Source organism: Rhineura floridana, chromosome 7 (assembly GCF_030035675.1).
Source record: "Rhineura floridana isolate rRhiFlo1 chromosome 7, rRhiFlo1.hap2, whole genome shotgun sequence".
NCBI classification, from domain to species: domain Eukaryota; kingdom Metazoa; phylum Chordata; class Lepidosauria; order Squamata; family Rhineuridae; genus Rhineura; species Rhineura floridana.
In genome coordinates, this window is record NC_084486.1 from 81,054,410 (window position 1) to 81,072,815 (window position 18,406).

Here is an 18,406-nt window from a genome sequence, read left to right on the forward strand (position 1 = left end):
CTCCATTGTGGAGTCCCGCAGGGATCGGTACTGTCCCCCATGCTTTTTAACATCTACATGAAGCCGCTGGGTGCGGTCATCAGGAGTTTTGGGGTGCGTTGTCATCAGTACGCTGATGACACGCAGCTCTATTTCTCCTTTTCATCCTCTTCAGGTGAGGCTGTTAACGTGCTAAACCGTTGCCTGGCCGCGATAATGGACTGGATGGGAGCTAACAGACTGAAGCTCAATCCAGACAAGACCGAGACGCTGTTGGTGAGTGCCTTCTCTGCTCAGATGGTGGATGTTCATCCTGTTCTTGATGGGGTTACACTCCCCTTGAAGGAACAGGTTCGTAGCTTGGGAGTTTTTTCCATCCTTCCTTGTCTCTTGAGGCCCAGGTGGCCTCGGTGGCACAGAATGCTTTTTACCATCTTCGATTGGTAGCCCTGCTACGTCCCTATCTGGACAGTGATGACCTCGCCTCAGTTGTTCATGCTCTGGTAACTTCTAGATTGGACTACTGCAATGCGCTCTACGTTGGGCTGCCCTTGAAGACTGTTTGGAAACTACAGCTAGTCCAGAATGCAGCGTCCAGATTGTTGACGCGGACCACAAGGTCCGCTCATATAAGACCTGTTCTGGCCCGTCTGCATTGGCTTCCTATATGTTTCCGGGCTAGATTCAAAGTGCTGGTTTTGACCTATAAAGCCCTACACGGCATGGGACCGCAATACCTGGTGGAACGCCTCTCCCAATATGAACCTACCCGTACACTGCGCTCAACATCTAAGGCCCTCCTCCGAGTACCATCCCATTGAGAAGCTCGGAGGGTGGTGACTAGAGCTAGGGCCTTTTCAGTGGTGGCCCCCGAACTGTGGAACAGTCTCCCTGATGAGGTGCGCCTGGCACCGATGCTACTATCTTTTCAGCACCAGGTGAAAACCTTTTTATACTCCCAGGCATTTTAAAGTGTATTTTAACAGCATTTCTGTATTTTGGACGTTGTTTGGTTCTTTTGTTGTTTGTTTGTTTTGTTTCTTGATTTATTGTATTTATTGTATTTATATATTGTGCTTGTTTTTATCTTTTTGTACACTGCCCAGAGAGCCTTCGGGCTTAGGGCGGTATATAAATTAAAATAAATAAATAAATAAATAAATAAATAAATAAATAAACACTGTTATCCTTTCTGTGCCAGGTCAAGACTTTCCTCTTCTCCCAGGCATTTTAGCATGTATTTTTAAATTGCTTTTTAAAAATGTGTTTTTAAATTTGTATATTTGTTTTTAATGTTTTTAATTTTTGTAAACCACCCAGAGAGCTTCGGCTATAGGGTGGTATACAAATTCAATAAATAAATAAACAATAATAAATATGCACAAATGGTGTGTGGAAATGAGGACTAGAGATGAGTAAGTCATTGCTTGACATTATAGAAGGTGTCCTTCCATCCCTAAGTCACACACTGTCACTCAGTTGTGTTTTCAATACCTGTGGTGCTCACCTCCATATGCCCACATTAATTTTTGCCCTTTACTTCCATGCCTAAATATCTGCCAGTTTCCTTATGGAAAGTACCTAAGGAGAAGTAGTAGCTGGGGTGAGTTTTTCTCTCCAGTAAAATAGGTTTCACAAGACTTCCTCTGAGCCTGCTTCTCAATTTTCACACAGTGGCCTGCTTCAGACATAATATTCCTGGCTTCATAAACAATGGTGTAATATCCTGGTTGGTTAACCAACATTATATCAGAGTTCCCATTCTGGATACAATGAGGGACTCTGGTTTAAAACAACAATGGAAAAGAAATTTGGGGCACATCATCCCTTTAGATGTATGGAAATGGATGTGGAAAATTTCCTTGCAAACAGTAAGTGTTATATTGAAAGAAAATTTCTACAAGCCATGCTTCAGGTGGTACTTGACTCCTGTGAGATTATACCAAATATATCCAACAAACAAAAACGTATTTTAGAGATGTAAATCCCTGCATGCTGATATGTTACATATATTTTGGTCTTGCTCAAAATTAAGATCTTGTTGGATTTAAGTATTAGCTGAAATAAGAATTAGGATATAATCTACCAGCTGACTCTTTAATTGTGTTCATGAGATATATCAAAGATCAGGTCACAAAGGAAGATAGAGAGATGGTCATCTATCTGTTAACAAAAGCTAGACTGACAACCACTTCATAATGGAAAAAAAGAGCCCTCCATCACTAGAGGATTGGGTAGTAAATTATGGGAACATTTATCAATGTTAAAACTAACATATATTGTAAGAACAAGAGAGGGTCATCAAAAAAAATAACCAATTCATTGAATGAAGTTAGACACTAACACTTTGAACATTGTGCTAAAGGTTGGGAGCTTTACAAAGAAGAGTCCCCCTAAGTTTTTTTCTTTGCTTTGAAAAGTCCTGATCACTTTTGAAGCAGGCAGGAGCCTGCTTGTTCATCTCTAATGAAGTGCCATTAACTATTGTCCATACCCGTAGCATTCACATGTACATCAATGAACTAAAATACCTAAAATCTACCCAATTAAGAGTGTGGATCACATCCTTAATGTATAGCAGCACAATTATGTGTGGCTGAGGAAATTTAGGAAAGGAGGATGTTCCAGCAGCAACTCTCCCAAGGACATTTCCCATCTTCTCAGCCCCATCCTGGCAAGGTGGTCAGCACTAACCCAACTACCTTTTCTATTTACCATGAAGATGTGCTAGGGATTACCACAGGTTTACTTTAGGATGTATGGGGCTGTTGGAAATGGGATGCATTTCTATAGCATGCTTGTTTACCTCAAAAAACCCTAGAAAGACACATTTATATTTTTTGTTGGAGATCAGAATTTCCATTTAGCTTTAGTAGAGAAGATATACAAAACAAAACCAACTACCTTATACCATCATTTTTTCACAGCAAAGGATTTTATTAAATGGATTTCTTCCATGTGCACATGCAGCTCAACACAGCCAGGCTTCCAAGACAGTTTGTAACATGAATGCCTAACGAGTCACTTTATGTAAGCCCCTAATAAACAGCCTGCATGTGTGCCAGCTGAGTGCCAATTGTAGCAATTTGCAAAATTAAAAATTCATGCAGACACATGTTTTCCCTACCTTTGCTAAACTGAAGCTCAGTATTCTAGTTGCAATTCTACATAATCACAAAAGTACACATTGCTAATAGACGTCTGGATCCAAGGAAAAAAAATGGGACAGCGCTAAATATATTTCATTTGTTATTAGGAGCAGCTGCATTCTCTAATTGTTGGTGAGAGCAGGCCAAGGTGATCATTGTTGAGCATTGTTGCATACTCCCCACTTCCCTGACCCATGAGAAGCTCTTAAAGGACTATATCCAGGTCTGATTTATTTTGTATGAGAGATCATTGGAGAGTGATTTATGATTTCTTTGTAATATTTGTTTTAATTACAAATGTACAAATAGAGCATAAATAGAGGCAAACAGCACACACTCCCATATAAAAGCAGACCTGCTGCTCCACATCAGACTCCCCATTACAGTAAGGCCCCGCTTCTCGGCACCCCACTTTTTGGCATTCCGCTAATACGGCACCAGCAGGGCAATCAGCTGGAGGGGGGCTGGAGCTCCCCGCTCTCCAGCTGATCTCGCCAGAGGAGGGGAAGATCAGCTGTAGAGCACTACAGCTGATCTCCTCCTCTTCTGGCATGATCAGACTCCTGTGCTAGATCTGATTGCGTGGGAGGAGGAGATCAGCTGTAGTGCGCTACAGCTGATCTTCTCCTCCTCAGGGCGATCTGACTCCCACACTCCAGCTGATTGCACCAGAGGAGGAGAAGATCAGCTGTAGAGCGCTACAGCTGATCTCCTCCTCTTCTGGCATGATCAGACTCCTGCCCTCGATCTGATTGTGCTGGAGGAGGGGAAGATCAGCTGTAGTGCGCTACAGCTAATCTCCTCCTCTCCTGGCATGATCACACTCCCGCCCTCGATCTGATTGTGCTGGAGGAGGGGAAGATCAGCTGTAGTGTGCTACAGCTGATCTTCTCCTCCTTGGGGCGATCAGACTCCTGCACTCCAGCTGATCGCGCCAGAGGAGGGGAAGATCAGCTGTAGCATGCTACAGCTGATCTTCTCCTCCTCCTGTGCGATCAGCAGGTTAGGTTCCAGATCCTCATGCTACAGCTGATCTGCTTTTCGGCGGTTTTTGCTTTTTGGCGGGGGTCTGGAACCTAACCTGCCGTATGAGTGGGGCCCTACTGTACATACCTCAAGGTGCTTTCAGTAAACTCACTATCTCTCTGTCATCCCTCTCTTACTCACACTCATGACTGTTTGAAGTGGTATAACAATGCTTTAAATGTACAGTGCATATGGGGCCACACACAGAGACACACACACACACCTGCCCTTACCCATGAGCAGGGAAGGGTATCACTTTCTGTAATCTCTGATAGGCAGGGCATGTGGTGAGATGGAGTTGCAGAGCCATTGCTACACCAGAGTCACTGCTACTTACCTGGACATGGATATGGCAAGGCTGGCATGAACTAAGGGCCATGTGAGTACACCAACAGAACTCCACTGCCAATCTAGTGCACCTCCCGGTACACCAGTGTAGCTGCATCCAGGTAAGCAGCAGCAATACTGGTGTTAGAAGGGGCCCTCCATCACTGCTGATGGTCTCGATCAAACATATAGAAAGAATCCCAGCTATCTTCCAAATATTAGCACCCATTGAGAAAACATTATCCAACCATTCTGGGCTATTAACCAGCAATCTACCTAAGAAATAAAATGGCTGGCCAGAAGCTGTAAATTCATAGTGTTCCTACCTGGTCCAAAGTATTAGTTATGTTGTTTCCTCAGAAGAAAGTTAGAGCATTAATGGGTGGTATTCAATGCTAGTCTGACTCAGAGTAGACCCACCAAAATTAATAGACATGACTAACAGGTTCATTAATTTCAGTGAGTCTACTCTGAGTAGGACTTAGTTGACTACAACCTAATCTCTTTTATTTGGATCAACTAATTTCACTATGCATCATGCAGTTTGGAAGAGACAGAAAGTGAGCAAGCTGTAAATTGACTGAAGATGCAGTATGATTCTATATATACTCAAGGAATCTGTGAGACTCAAGAACACACATGTTGAGTTTAGAATAGCATCTGGGTCAAATAAAAGCTATTGTTCCTTTTGCTGCACACAGAGTAGTAGTTAATACTAGTTGTACTCAGAGTAGACCCATTGACGTTACTAGACATGTCAAACTTTGGTTCCTCAATTTCAGTGGGTCTACTCTGAGTAGGATTTCGATGACTATAAGGGCAGACAACCTTATAACCAATACAGCAGCTTCTTCAGGACATTCATTAGTAACTCAGCACACCCATGAAGTAGGGTTTCCTTTCCTTGGAATGTGTCCAAGACATATTCACCAAACACTGCAGGTCCTGGTTGATTTAAGACCACTTGATAGGAATGGATTCCTATCTTAGCTGCCATGTCCCTCTTTCCTCTGCATTCAATGTGTTTGCTCTATTTCTGTCTCTGTGTGCTGTGATAGGTGGGGTTCTACCCCCACTCTTGAGTAGTTAGGATGGGATGAGAGAAGATAGATGCAACAAGTGGTTATGTGAATAAGTGACTTTCAGAGAAGCAGGCCTTCCCTGTCATACAGGCCATAAAGTTAACAGAGCCCATCTGGGCTTGCACCTGGCATCTCTAATTTAAACTCATCTCTTGCACTGATGTAGCTTTATTGTTAAACTCCCAGGGGGCATGTGCAGCACTGGCAGTGCTCATCTGTTCTTCTGAGAGACAGGGAAACTTTGATATGGAAGCAAATGGAAAACTATGGTAGGTGTGAAAACATATGAAAATATACGAAAGCTGGAATAAGATTCTCCGTGAATATGTTTTCTTTTCAAAGGCAAGGGATCATATATAACAGCTGCAGTACTAGGGGACTGAAGAAGACCTGCCCTGGGAGTGAGTATCTGAGCATCTGGGTGCTTGCTGCTTGCTCCTTTGGGGTGTTGTCTCTCAAGACAGCGGAAGTCCCTGGTAAGTGCTGCAAGGACTGGGACCCCCTGCCTGACCCTGGCTCCAGAGAGAGGCTGCAGTTAATCTTGCAGCCTCTTGCATCAGCTGCTGGCTGGGTCAGGACGCATAAAAGCCCAGCTGTCATTGGGCGGCGGGTCTGCCACCAGTGGGGTTGCCACCGAAGGGGTGACACCAAAGGGAATGGCCCCTTGGGGATCCCCATAGGGAGTCCCGAGGGCGAGGGCACTACCCCCTTCCTTTTTTGTTTGTTTTAATTTTCTGTTAAACCAATCTAGAGGAGATTGGTGGTGGGGAGGCCGTGTGGTGCATCTGTAGTTCCTGCAAAGGGTGAGAGCCTGTGCAGTGAACTGAATGGTAGGAGAGTCGCCAGATGCCTTCAGAGTGCGAGTCTGTAACTGGCAGAAAGCTGGCCCTCCCTGGGTGTGAGACAGGAGGGGGAGTAGATGGGCCCTGTGTGAAAAAGTTTGAATGGGTATGACTGTTCCGAATTCTCACAGAGGCCTTCTGGGATAATTGGCTCTGGCAGGCTTTGTTGGTGTGCTTGTGTTGGGTCCATATCAGCTGTTTAGGAGGAGTCTTAGTACGGAGGAACATGGGTGATGCCACCCCAATTTCAGTGATCATGGGTAGAGGGAAATATAGCCATGGGGATGTGGTGAATTACCGTAGAAGACGAGGGCAAGGTTATCTGTGCCTTGTTCCTTGCTGCCGCTCCTCTCAAGGATGGGTTCCTCATTGCTCATCTGCTGTGCCCACTGGCCTATGTGTATTGTTGTATAATGCCAGATCGGTACACAGTAAGACCACTCTCATCCATGATTTGATTGTGGATGAAGGTGCTGATTTGGTGTGCATTACTGAGAACTGGGTGGGTGAGCTTGGAGGAGTTGATCTGACCCAGCTTTGCCCACCTGGATACTCAGTGCAACACCAGCACAGGCTACAGGGGCAGAGGGGGGAGGAGTTGCTGTTGTCTACAGAACTTCTATCTCTGTCACCAGGAAACCACTCTGTCTTGGAGCTGGCTGTGAGGGCCTGCACCTGGTGTCGGGCCAAGGAGACAGGAAACTAGGGTTGCTGCTGGTATACCATCCACCCTGCTGCCCGGCAGCTTTTCTGACCAAGCTGATGGAGGTCATCTTGGCTGTGACATTGGAGGAGCCCAGAATGATAGTCCTGGGTGACTTCATTGTCCATGCTGAGGCTGCCTCTAGTGTTCTGGCTCAGGACTTCATGACCTCCATGACAACCATGGGGTTGTCTCAAGTTGTCACTGGCCCGACGCATAGGGCAGGGCACACCCTCAACTTGGTTTTTGCTCCAGATGGAGGAAGGAGTGGTCTGGATGTCACCCCATTGTCATGGTCAGATCACTTCCTGGTGAAGTTTAGACTTATGGCTCCAATCCTTCCCTGCAGGGGTGGGGGACAGATTAAGATGGTCTGCCCCCGGAGCATCAACAGGCCCAAATCTCCCTTCCCCTGGGAGATTTAGGCCCGCTGCCACACACCCATGGCTCTGGTACTGGCTGCATCCCATCAGGGGGTGAGGAGGGGGAAGTTCCTCCTCACCGCCCATCAAATACAAACTGGCTTCAGGGCCCACCCCATGATATCACTAAGGCCTGCCCGTGAAATTTCAGGGTTTGGGATGCTTCTGAACTTGCAACATTTGATTGACCAGTTTACAAAGGTACAAAAGGTGATGATTCCACACACATATTAAAATGGATGGGCATTATCCAAGATGCCACTACAGCTGTGTCAATGCATGCCAGCTTGGATTCTTGCAAATAGTCATTACTTGGGCTGAAGCTGTACATTAAGTACTGCTATGCCCTAAATGGTGAAAAATATTTTAGAACAAGATCTTTGAAGAATACAAAATCTGATGAGGTTTATTTGGGGATCTGGATAATTGCACGTTGAACATGTACCTGGGAGATTTGCGGACCAGTGACAGACAAACTAAGCTCAGCATTAGTTCCCTCCTTATAAATTGAATGTAATACTAATCATCTACTTTAAAGATACTTTGCACATTAAAAAACCATATAAATGCCATCCTATTCATCATATAAATGAATTGTCAAAAAGCAATACATACTGTAAGACTCTTGAGTTTATTATATGCATTCTCTATGCCTGTTATTTGACATTAATAGTAATGGCAACCTGGAAATCACTGGATGGCAGACTATTTTTAAACTGTAACTGTATTTTACAAAGTTTTAAAACTGTATTTAGGATACTTTTCCTTTCATTGCTGTTAAATTGTTGAGCTATGTTTGTGGCCCTGGGTTCCTTTGGGAGGAAAGGCAGGATATAATTTTATTAAATAATACATTTAATAAATAAAAATAATCAAAGCTAAGAAATTGTAAATAGGCCTCTGATTAGTTATGTCATTTCTTCAAATGTGGCAGAACTTAATGGCCAATTTTTGACAGAACTGTGTATTTTTCATAGGAGCAGATGCTCCTGGCTACCAGCATCTTTGACTGCCGCACTTGCTGGAAGAGTAGAGTGGTAATTATTTCATGCAGGGGGATACTCAGATTGGGAACCCTAAACAGGTTAGAGCTGATCTTTAGCTAAAGAAAATCAATACTGGGGCGCTGACCAGGAAACAAATGCAATTAGAATTAATTATCACCAGGAAAATGGTCCAGATTTGCAGTCTACATTAAAAAAACTCTTGCATATAAAAAATGTTGTCAAGCATGTATAAACAATGGTAACCTAGAGTCAGTAATTACTGTGTAACACTAGTTGGTTGTGTTCACACACACGAATGATTCCACTACTTGTAGATATATGTCTTAGAATTCCTTGGGGCAATTGTGGCATTCTGTGGAGGCACCCAGAGATATAATGTATCTTCTGTATACATTCAGACTATTTGAAAGGGTTGATTCTGATGCTAGTCTCGCTGGACAAGCTGCAAACATTTTACTTCCTGAAATGACACTAGAGTCAGTATATCATTCTTTCAGCAAGCAAGCAGTGTGCTTTTTAGCTAGTTCAGAGAACTGAGTCTCACAATGATCCAATGATAAAGATCTCTATGGAAAAAGCAGTCTGCTGCATTGACCCTTCTGTCGTTTCAGTAGGGAGGCCAGTGGAACGGATCAGACATAACTAATGTCACTGATGGGACTGCAGGTGACTTACAGTCACCGCATTGGAACCAACTGTCTGACATGCTGGATAGAAACACATCTAGCTATGCATTCTGAATGACAACTTGACATGAATGGAAACTCTGGAGGGTTAGAAGGGTTAAGCAGCAACTGAGAAAATAGTAAGCAATTATACCGGACAAATCTTTTCTGTAGAAACAGTGTTCAGGATGACTTGTAACAATTCAAAATGACAAGTAATTAGCAATAATAAAAATAAATACTATAAAAATTGAGATGGAGGTACAGCAGATAAGAGCTGCCTAAAATGCAAGGGGTTAAATAATAAGTTAACAAACAAAGGAACTAATGTTAAAAGTAGTGCAAAAATGGTGTCTTACTCCTGTTAAGCTGTCATATAATAATAAAACCATTCCTCTCCCCCCCCCATGCTGGAGGGGATGTTTAGAGAAGAGTTCCTTGCCCCACATGTAGTGGACACGTGTTAAGGTAGTTGAATTTTGGAATCTGGTGTTTATAGAAACAGAAAAAATTACAAAGCAGCTCATACATAAAACCCCAGAATTAATCTTGTTAAATTTATTTTTGAATGAAAAACAGACTCTTAAGGATAAACAGTTATTAGCTTTTTATTGGTTGCAGCCCTATCAATAGAATGATTTTGGAAATATTTGAAAGGTATCTCTATTTCATTGTGGTACCATAACGGTTAGCAACTAGCATTAATAGAGAAATTGATGCAGAAGATAGATTGCAAAAGGACAAAAATGCAAAAATAAATTTTTGCACGGTGGTGGAGCTTCACTACATACACCAATGCTGTAGATGATAAAAACAAGGTTCCCAAGGCCTTTCAAACCTATGGATTTCGTAAAGGTGACCAAATAATAATAACAGATAATTTATTTGTATGTTTAAGTGTAGGAAAACCTATTTTATATATGACGTACTCCTCTTAATCTCAGCTAATGTATGATTTGTTGTTTAAAATAGAAGTTTTTTTAAGCTCCCTATCACATATTGAAGAGGCTGTGGGGTCCCCACTGTTGACCATACCCCAAATATTGTGTGTGCCAATTACCTCTGATGTCCATGCACTGAGTGTGGACTGGTGCAGCTGCAAAGCCTACATACTTAGAATTTGATGCCCCTAGGCTTCCAGGTGTCCTGTGACACTGTACAAGAATCTAGAACGTGAAACCCTATGCATATACAGGTCTATGTACACAGGCTTACTTGCTGATGCCCATTTTCAGCTTTAGAATGTTAGCATGCATAACATCCAGGAGGGAGAAGCATGGTGCATGGTCCCACAGTGCTTTCAACACATGGCCTTCCATGTGAGTAACACACAATGAGGGTTTTAGTATCACTGCTTGCAGTGTCATATCCAGAGAAGGTGTGGTTCCAGATGATACGGTGGCCCTTGCCACTTGCTTCTTAAACACATCTCCCAACATACTTAGATCTATCCGGTTCTCATTCTGGTTCTGTGTATTGTGAAGGGAAGTTCTCCAAAGGTGCCTGACAACCTTGGAGCTACAGTAGGTTCCCATGATTGCCATTATTATTCAGAGTAGGTATTTCCTATCCAGCTGCACGGCATGTGTGCCAAGATTAAGAACTGGGTAAAAGTAGTTACATTAAAACAAGCCTTAGAAGTTAGGCCAGAATGTGCTCCATCTTATTTCACATGTTTGGGAGGAGTGAGGATGCTAGATGGCCCTCATCCACTCTGAGCACATGAGGTTCTGACACACACCTGGAGTTGATCTTGGTTTCTCGCATTGGGTTGTATTCAGCTAAGTCCTACTCAGAGCAGACCCATTGAAATTAATGAATGTAAGTTAGTCAATTAAGTAAATTAGTCAAGTTAATATAAGTTAACTTCAAAGGGTCTACTCTGAGTAGGACTAGCACTGAATATCACCCACTGTAGAAATCTTCTGTCCTTCCTCTCCCTTTTCCCTCAAACCTTAAACCAAATTGCCTTTGAAAACCAGGTTCCAAGAGTTCACTGTCAGCCAGATTTTCTTTAAATCATGGAGGAATAGCAACATACCTTTTAAACTTGTAGATTAAAAAAACAGCCAAGCCCACGAAGACCACTGACAACAGCATCAACATTGCTGAACTGCTGTGCCCAGCACCAGAGTCGACGAGAGGCGCTAGGAAGTGGAAGAACATTATGTTATACTGAGAAGTCTTTAAATGCAGGGGTGGGGTGGAAGAGTTACAGGATTCATCACTCTCTTTCCTTTGCAGCCTCTTTATTAGCACTGACACGTGGCACATGCTGTCTGAGAAAAGGCAACTTGTATAGACAAAGAAATTGATCTCCCTCCCTTTGAACACAAAGTCACAACTGAATGAAAAGGAAGCTGCAGGTTGCGTGGAGACAAATGGTGGAGTAGGACCTGTCCTACCCCACTGCTTTGGTCTGCTTTAACTTCTTTTGTGAGGTTTGTTTAATGGTGAATCAATAAAAGCAAAAGGGAGGTAATGTTCAGTCTCTTGTGCAGTGTGCAGTTTTGACTTTGATGCAAGAGTTGGGGGATTCTCTTAAAACCAAACATTTTCCTTTGCAGTTCTTTCATGAGACTCTGAATTTACCCTACATTTGACCAGCATGGGCAAGTTTAGCCCTTGGTACTCCCATTATAGGTCTGAATTCATTCCCTTCTACTTCTTCTAGATCAGTATGGGAAACCTTTGGCCTTCCAGATATTGCTAAACTACAGCTCCCATCAGCCTCAGCAAGCATGGCCAGTGACCAGGGATGGTGGGAGTCGCAGTTCAGCAACATCTGATGGGCCAAAGGTTCCCCACACCTGTTAAAGACTTTTATTTAGCTCCCCTTCTCCATCCTAGGTCCATGGCACTGCTGCTTTTATCCACCTATCTGTCTGCCTATCCTATCCCCCTCCCGTTATGCTCCATTATGATGGCTTAAGAAGCACTGCTACAACTGGCAATGCCTGTACTTTCACTGAACCATTGAAATGAGGCTTTGGATAGCAGTTTGCTGAGCAGGAACAGGTTATGTAATTTTCCTGTGTTTCTTGTTACTTCACAACACCAAGTTTCAAATATAGCCTTCAGGCTGCCTCCATGTGAGAAATGCACAAGGACTTACTTCTGAATAGGTCTGCACTGTTAATATTTTACTCCCAATGAAAATCTCATTGATTACTGTGAAACTGAGTGGCCAAAGTATCCTTTTCTTTGATGGGTATTTTTGCTATTTGGGTCAATTGTACTGATTGTTCCTTGCAAAACTTTATCGTAATTGTTGTCACCAACCAGATCTGAAACCTTTGGGTTTGTTTTTTGCTTGCTCTTGTGGAGGAAGCAGTTGAATTTTTCAAGTGGCTCTCTACTGTGACTGGTGCTTTAGGGTGGGGCAGGCCAAGTGAAAGCAAACTACCATCCCCAATAAGGGGGTTTGCATGTGCATACATATACAGTAATATCCAAGTTAACAAATCCTTGAGGAAACAAGCTCCTTTTAACAAAATCTTTTTAGATGTGGGGGACATGGGGGGTGTACATGCTGATATAGTCAGGCAGCTCTTTCACATGTGGCTGGAATGGTGCTCTGTGATGTCCCTGTATTTTACTATCTGTAAATATGGTAAGTGCGGGTTTATTAAGTGATATATGGTAAGTGACTGAGTGAGAGGGGGGAGTACATGAGCGAGAATGCTGGAGAATGCTGTATAATGATTGGCTGAGTGTTTGAATGGCTGAAGGTATAAATGAGAGGATGACAGTTGAGTCGGAGGGGGGGAGTTGTTGAGGAGGTTGGTTGGTTGATGAGAGGGATTTTGGAGGAGTTGGTTGGCAGAGTTCTGAGGGAGGCTTGGATTGTATTTGGCTGATATTTAGGCAATATATATATGACCAGAAACATAAAGAGTGACACTATATGAAACCATACGCTTGTTAAACATACCTTACATAATCTTGTTATTTCCTGGTGTTTATAAATAAATATTCTATTGGCTTACCAAAAGCCTGATCCTTGGCTGGGGCTTTCACAGACCAGAAGGGTGGGCAGGATAATTACCAAGGTTGGGAAACAGTATCAAATGGTGGCATTGGTGAAGAGATAGTGTATCATCAAGTATCCAGGACAACCCAGGGCTGTATGCTTTATTGGCACAAAGATACAGGGAGGTTGTGGCCTGCAAGTGCACCCAGACACAAAGTAACAATAAGCCAGAAGGGAGACTAAGGCTCTCAGAGAAACTTACTCAGTGTCTGAGAGTGGCAAGAGGACAAAAGAAAAAAGATAGTTTTGCTACAGAATGGTCGTGTTTTATTACACATACAAACAAAACATCAGCACCAATACAGGTTCCAATTGCCTTTAACAGCTTATGGCTACAATAGTTTCTCTGGAGATCTGGGATCTGTCCTCTTGTTAATTAATTATTATCTAAAACTGCCTAATAATCAATGTTAAGTAATTTGTATTGTATGTGGATAGTGATAGACTGAGTAGTACTTTTATATGTAATGTACTATTCTTTGCGTATATGGTTTCTGTATTATGTGAATATTTAATATTTAATCTTTCTTTATATATTTGAAATAAAAAACATATTAAAAAAAAAAGAAGGGAGACTGTCGAAGCCTCTAGCAGTATTGTTTACAGGGAGTGACTGGTGCTGCTGCCTAGAAGTGGGATCTTGTGAGATCTGTGCTAGGGTGAGCTAAAGAAAAATAAAAACTACATTTCTCCTGGGTGGTAGCCACAGGTGGGAGCCTGACAGGGGGTGCCAGTAGGAGGAACATTACATGCTCCTTGCCAGATGGTGCAGGTGACTCCACAGTAAACAGTGCTTTGAGTGCCCTGGAAGTACAGTTTACTGCAAACCCATCTACTTGAGTGTAGGGGAGGATGGCAGAGAGACAAGCACAAAGTGTTGGTGTTGGCTGCCCCTTGCCTGCCTACTCGAGTGTACGGGGAAGAGAACTGTGGTCAAAACTTTAGATTCCTATAGCAAGATGCTACAAGATAAAAGAAAAAAGGGAAGGCAGGCATCCCTAGATTCAATTTATTTATTTATTTATTTCATTTGTATACCGCCCCATAGCCAAAGCTCTCTGGGTGGTTTACAATAATTAAAAACATTAAAAACAAATATACACATTTAAAAACACATTTTTTAAAAAAGCAATTTAAAAACACATGCTAAAAGGCCTGGGAAAAGAAGAAAGTCTTGACGTGGCACCGAAAAGATAACAGGATTGGTGCCAGGTACACTTCATCACAGAGATCATTCCATAATTTGGGCCCATCACTGAGAAAGCCCTCTCCCTTGTTGCCAGCCTCCCAGCTTCCTTTGGAATAGGAACCCTGGAGGAGGGCCTTCGGTGTTGAGCATAGTGTACAGGTGGGTTCATGTTGGGAGAGGCGTTCCATCAGGTATTGTGGTCCTAAGCCATGTAAGGCTTTATAGGTTAAAACCAGCACCTTGAAGAGAACTTGGCAACCAATGCAAACGGGCCAGAATCGGTTTTATATGTTCGAACCATCTGGTCCCTGTTACCAATCTGGCCGCTGCATTTTGCACAAGCTGCAGCTTCCAAACAATCTTCAAAGGTAGCCCCACGTACAGTGCATTGCAATAATCTAACTTTGAGGTTACCAGAGCATGGACCACTGAAGCCAGGTTATCCCTGTCCAGATAGGGGCATAGCTGGGCCACCAACTGAAGTTGGTAGAAGGCACTCCATGCTATCGAGGCTACCTGAGCCTCAAGTGTCAGAGATGGTTCTAGGAGAAACCCCAAGTGATGAACCTGCTCCTTCAGGGGGAGTGCAACCCCATCCAGGACAGGTTGGACATCCACCATCCGGTCAGAAGAACCATTCACTAGCAGCATCTCGGTCTTGTTTGGATTGAGCCTCAGTTTATTAGCCCTCATCCAGTCCATTGTCGCAGCCAGGCACTGGTTCAGCACATTGACAGCCTCACCTGAAGAAGATGAAAAGGAGAAATAGAGCTGCATGTCATCAGCATACTGATGGCAACACACTCCAAAGCTCCGGATGACCGCACCCAGTGGTTTCATGTAGATGTTGAACAGCATGAGGGACAGAACTGACCCCTGCGGAACCCTATACTGGAGAGTCCAGCCTGCCGATCAATGTTCCCCAAGAACCACCTTCTGGAGCCGACCCGCCAAGTAGGAGCAGAACCACTGCCATGCAGTCCCTCCCACTCCTAACTCAGCCAGTCTTCCCAGAAGGATACCATGGTTGATGGCCGCTGAGAGATCAAGGAGAATCAACGGAGTCACACTCCCCCTGTCTCTCTCCTGACAGAGGTCATCATACAGGGCAACCAAGGCTGTTTCCATGACAAAACCAGGCCTGAAACACGACTGAAATGGATCCAGATAATCGGTCTCATCCAAGAGTGTCTGGAGCTGGCCTGCCACCACTCGTTCAAGGACCTTGCCCAGGAATGGTACATTTGCTACCGGCCTATAGTTATTAAGATTTTCTGGGTCCAGGAATAGTCTCTTCAGGAGTGGTCTCACTACCACCTCTTTCAGGCAGCCAGGGACCACCCCCTCTCGCAGAGAGACATTAATCGCTTCCCTGGCCCAGCCAGCTGCTCCATCCCTACTAGCTTTTATTAGCCAAAAAGGGCAAGGATCCAGCACAGAAGTGGTTGCACGAACCTGTCCAAGCACCTTGCACCTTGTCAATGTCCTCAAGCGGTACAAACTGAAACTCATCCAAGAAATCGGGACAAGGCTGTGCTCTGGATACCCTGCTTGATTCACCTGCTATAACACTGGAGTCTAAGTCCTGGTGGGTGCTAAAGATTTTATCCTGGAAGTGCCTAGCAAATTAATTACAGCGGGCCTCAGATGGTCCTACCATGTTCTTGGGGCCAGCGTGTAATAGCCCCCGGACAATTCTGAAGTGCTCCACTGGGTGGCAGATGGATGATTTGATAGTGGTAGCAAAATATTGTTTTTTTGCTGCCCTCACTGCCCCTAAATACAGCTTACCATAGGCGCTTACCAGTGTGTAATTGCATCCACCAGGAGTTCGTCTCCATCTGCACTCATTTTGGAAGAAGCCTTCAAGTGGTCTGTATGCAAGGCCTGGTTGTTTCATTGCAGACATGTGAATTGATAGTTTTGAATAAAAAGTTTGCGGAAATATGTTGAACTTATCTTCTTTTTTTGTGGTGTGGGAAGTAATGCTCAGGAACATATGTACTTCTTTAACTGAAGTATTACTGTACTAATATGTGAGGCTGCCCTTGAGGTTGGCCCAGACTCTGCAGTTGGTGCAAAATGCAGCATCTCAACTGCTTCTTGGGGCAGGTTATTGTTAACATGTTACCCTACTGCTGAAAGAATCATACTAGCTGCCTCTTAGCTTCCAGGCTATGTTCAAGGTGCTGCTTTTGGTATGTAAAGCTCTATACAGTTTGGGACCAGGATACCCAAAAGATTGTCTCATCCCTTCTATATCCAGTCAATCACTGTGCTCTGTTGGTGAGGACTTCCTGCAGTTACCATCTCATCAGGAGATCCATTCCACACAACATAGGAATTGAGTCTTTAGTGTTGTGGCGTTTACCCTTTGGAATTCCTTCCCCTTAAATATTAGACAAATATTAAGTGCTGTCTGTTGTCTTTTTGGTGCTTACTGAAGACATTGCTCTTTCAACAAGTAGAGACTTGTATCTGTATTGCAAATGTTTTTAAAATGTTTTAAAGATGTTTTTCTTGTTGTTTGCCACCCTTGGGCTACTTTGGTAGGAAGGGTGGGATATACATCATCATCATCATCTACAAACTTGGAAGGGAACTCTTAAAAACAGGTAAGATATCCGAGTAAATTTTACAGGAACTTGCCCTCACCCTGATTTTGGCTTCCTTTAAACTGGAACCTTTTCAAGGCTCCTCTAGCTAGATTGCTGGAATTCATCTTAATGTGTAGTGCCCAAAGCCAGAAGGCAAACAATTACAATGGTGCCCTTGTTTGGCTTTCTTCCTAGAAGACCTATGATGCATCCCATAGACCTTTGACTACTTTGTTGGCTTACCTAATGTTAGTTGAGTGACGTACACAATGACTTCCACGTCAGGCTTTAACTCAAATTGGACCAGGTTCTGATTCAAAGCATTGAAGAGGATTTCAACAGCCTAAAGAAACAATGAGATATTCAAAAACAGTAGCACTTGAGAAACTACAGAAAGAATTCCCAGACACATCATATATGCTAATTGCAAAGTCATTCTCTCAGTGCCAGTCCTTATGTAGCAAAAATGGCACACACAAAGGGAGGTTAGCAGCCGGGTTGGGGGAACCTCAAGATTGGTAAAAGTGCCATTTTTTAAGGAAAAAAATCCCTAAGGGAGAAAATCGAGAACAGCTCAGTGATGACTAAGGATGATCCGTGGACACAGAATGCTTAGAGACTTTGGAGGGGGATGGGACAGAAAACCAAAAATGGAGTAGCTGGAAACTTTATTTGTACTACTCCACATGGCAACATTTGGCTGCAAATCCCATTTCTGTTCAAATTATTCTCACCACATAGAGAAATGTTTATATAACATAACATGAAGTTATTCATATTTGACACAGCCAGGTGTTAAAGTGACAATTATCTATTGGTTTAGTTTTGAATCAAACATAAACTGCTGTCAATTATATACAGACTTCATGTAACTCAAAACTTTCAACATCCTTACAATTCCCTTCGCATAAGGGTTGTCTGCTTGGTTTCCCACTCTAATCCCCATACTTCACCCCACACTGTTCAGGAGGGTCTCCCAACCCTCTGGGCAGGATTTCTAGGGGTGTCTGGGGTGCTGTAGGGGAAAGGAGGAAATGGGAAATTATTTCCCTTTTGCAAGCTTCCTTCCATTTGTGGTTCTTAGGATCCAAGGCAATGGGCTGCATTCAACACAGCACCAAGCAGATTGTTCTGTCAGCACAAGGATTTCACCTTGCATAATGAAGCAGTCTCCTCCTCTCCTCCCCCCTCCCCATGTGCCCATTAAATTTGTTCTGGGAGTTCTCCCAACCTTCCAGAGCAGATATGGGGACAACACAGAGCATGCTTAAGGGGAGGACATGGGGAAATTCCATTGTGCTAGCACTAACACAACTTTTTAGGTGAATACCACCCAATGTCCTTACACTTTAATACTTTTGATATATATCCTGACAATCTGCCTG

At 43.4% G+C, this 18,406-nt stretch overlaps 1 protein-coding gene across 1 annotated transcript in view; it reads right to left on the reverse strand.

Moving 5' to 3' along the window:
• Positions 1 to 18,406, reverse strand: part of SORCS3 (sortilin related VPS10 domain containing receptor 3) — an 800,669-nt gene that overhangs the window by 18,633 nt on the left and 763,630 nt on the right. The window contains exons 24-25 of the mRNA XM_061636066.1: positions 17,265 to 17,364; positions 11,244 to 11,349 (exon numbers count right to left, since the gene is read on the reverse strand). Of these exons, the coding sequence (XP_061492050.1) occupies positions 11,244 to 11,349; positions 17,265 to 17,364 (206 nt within the window). The remainder of the gene's footprint in view (positions 1 to 11,243; positions 11,350 to 17,264; positions 17,365 to 18,406) is intronic.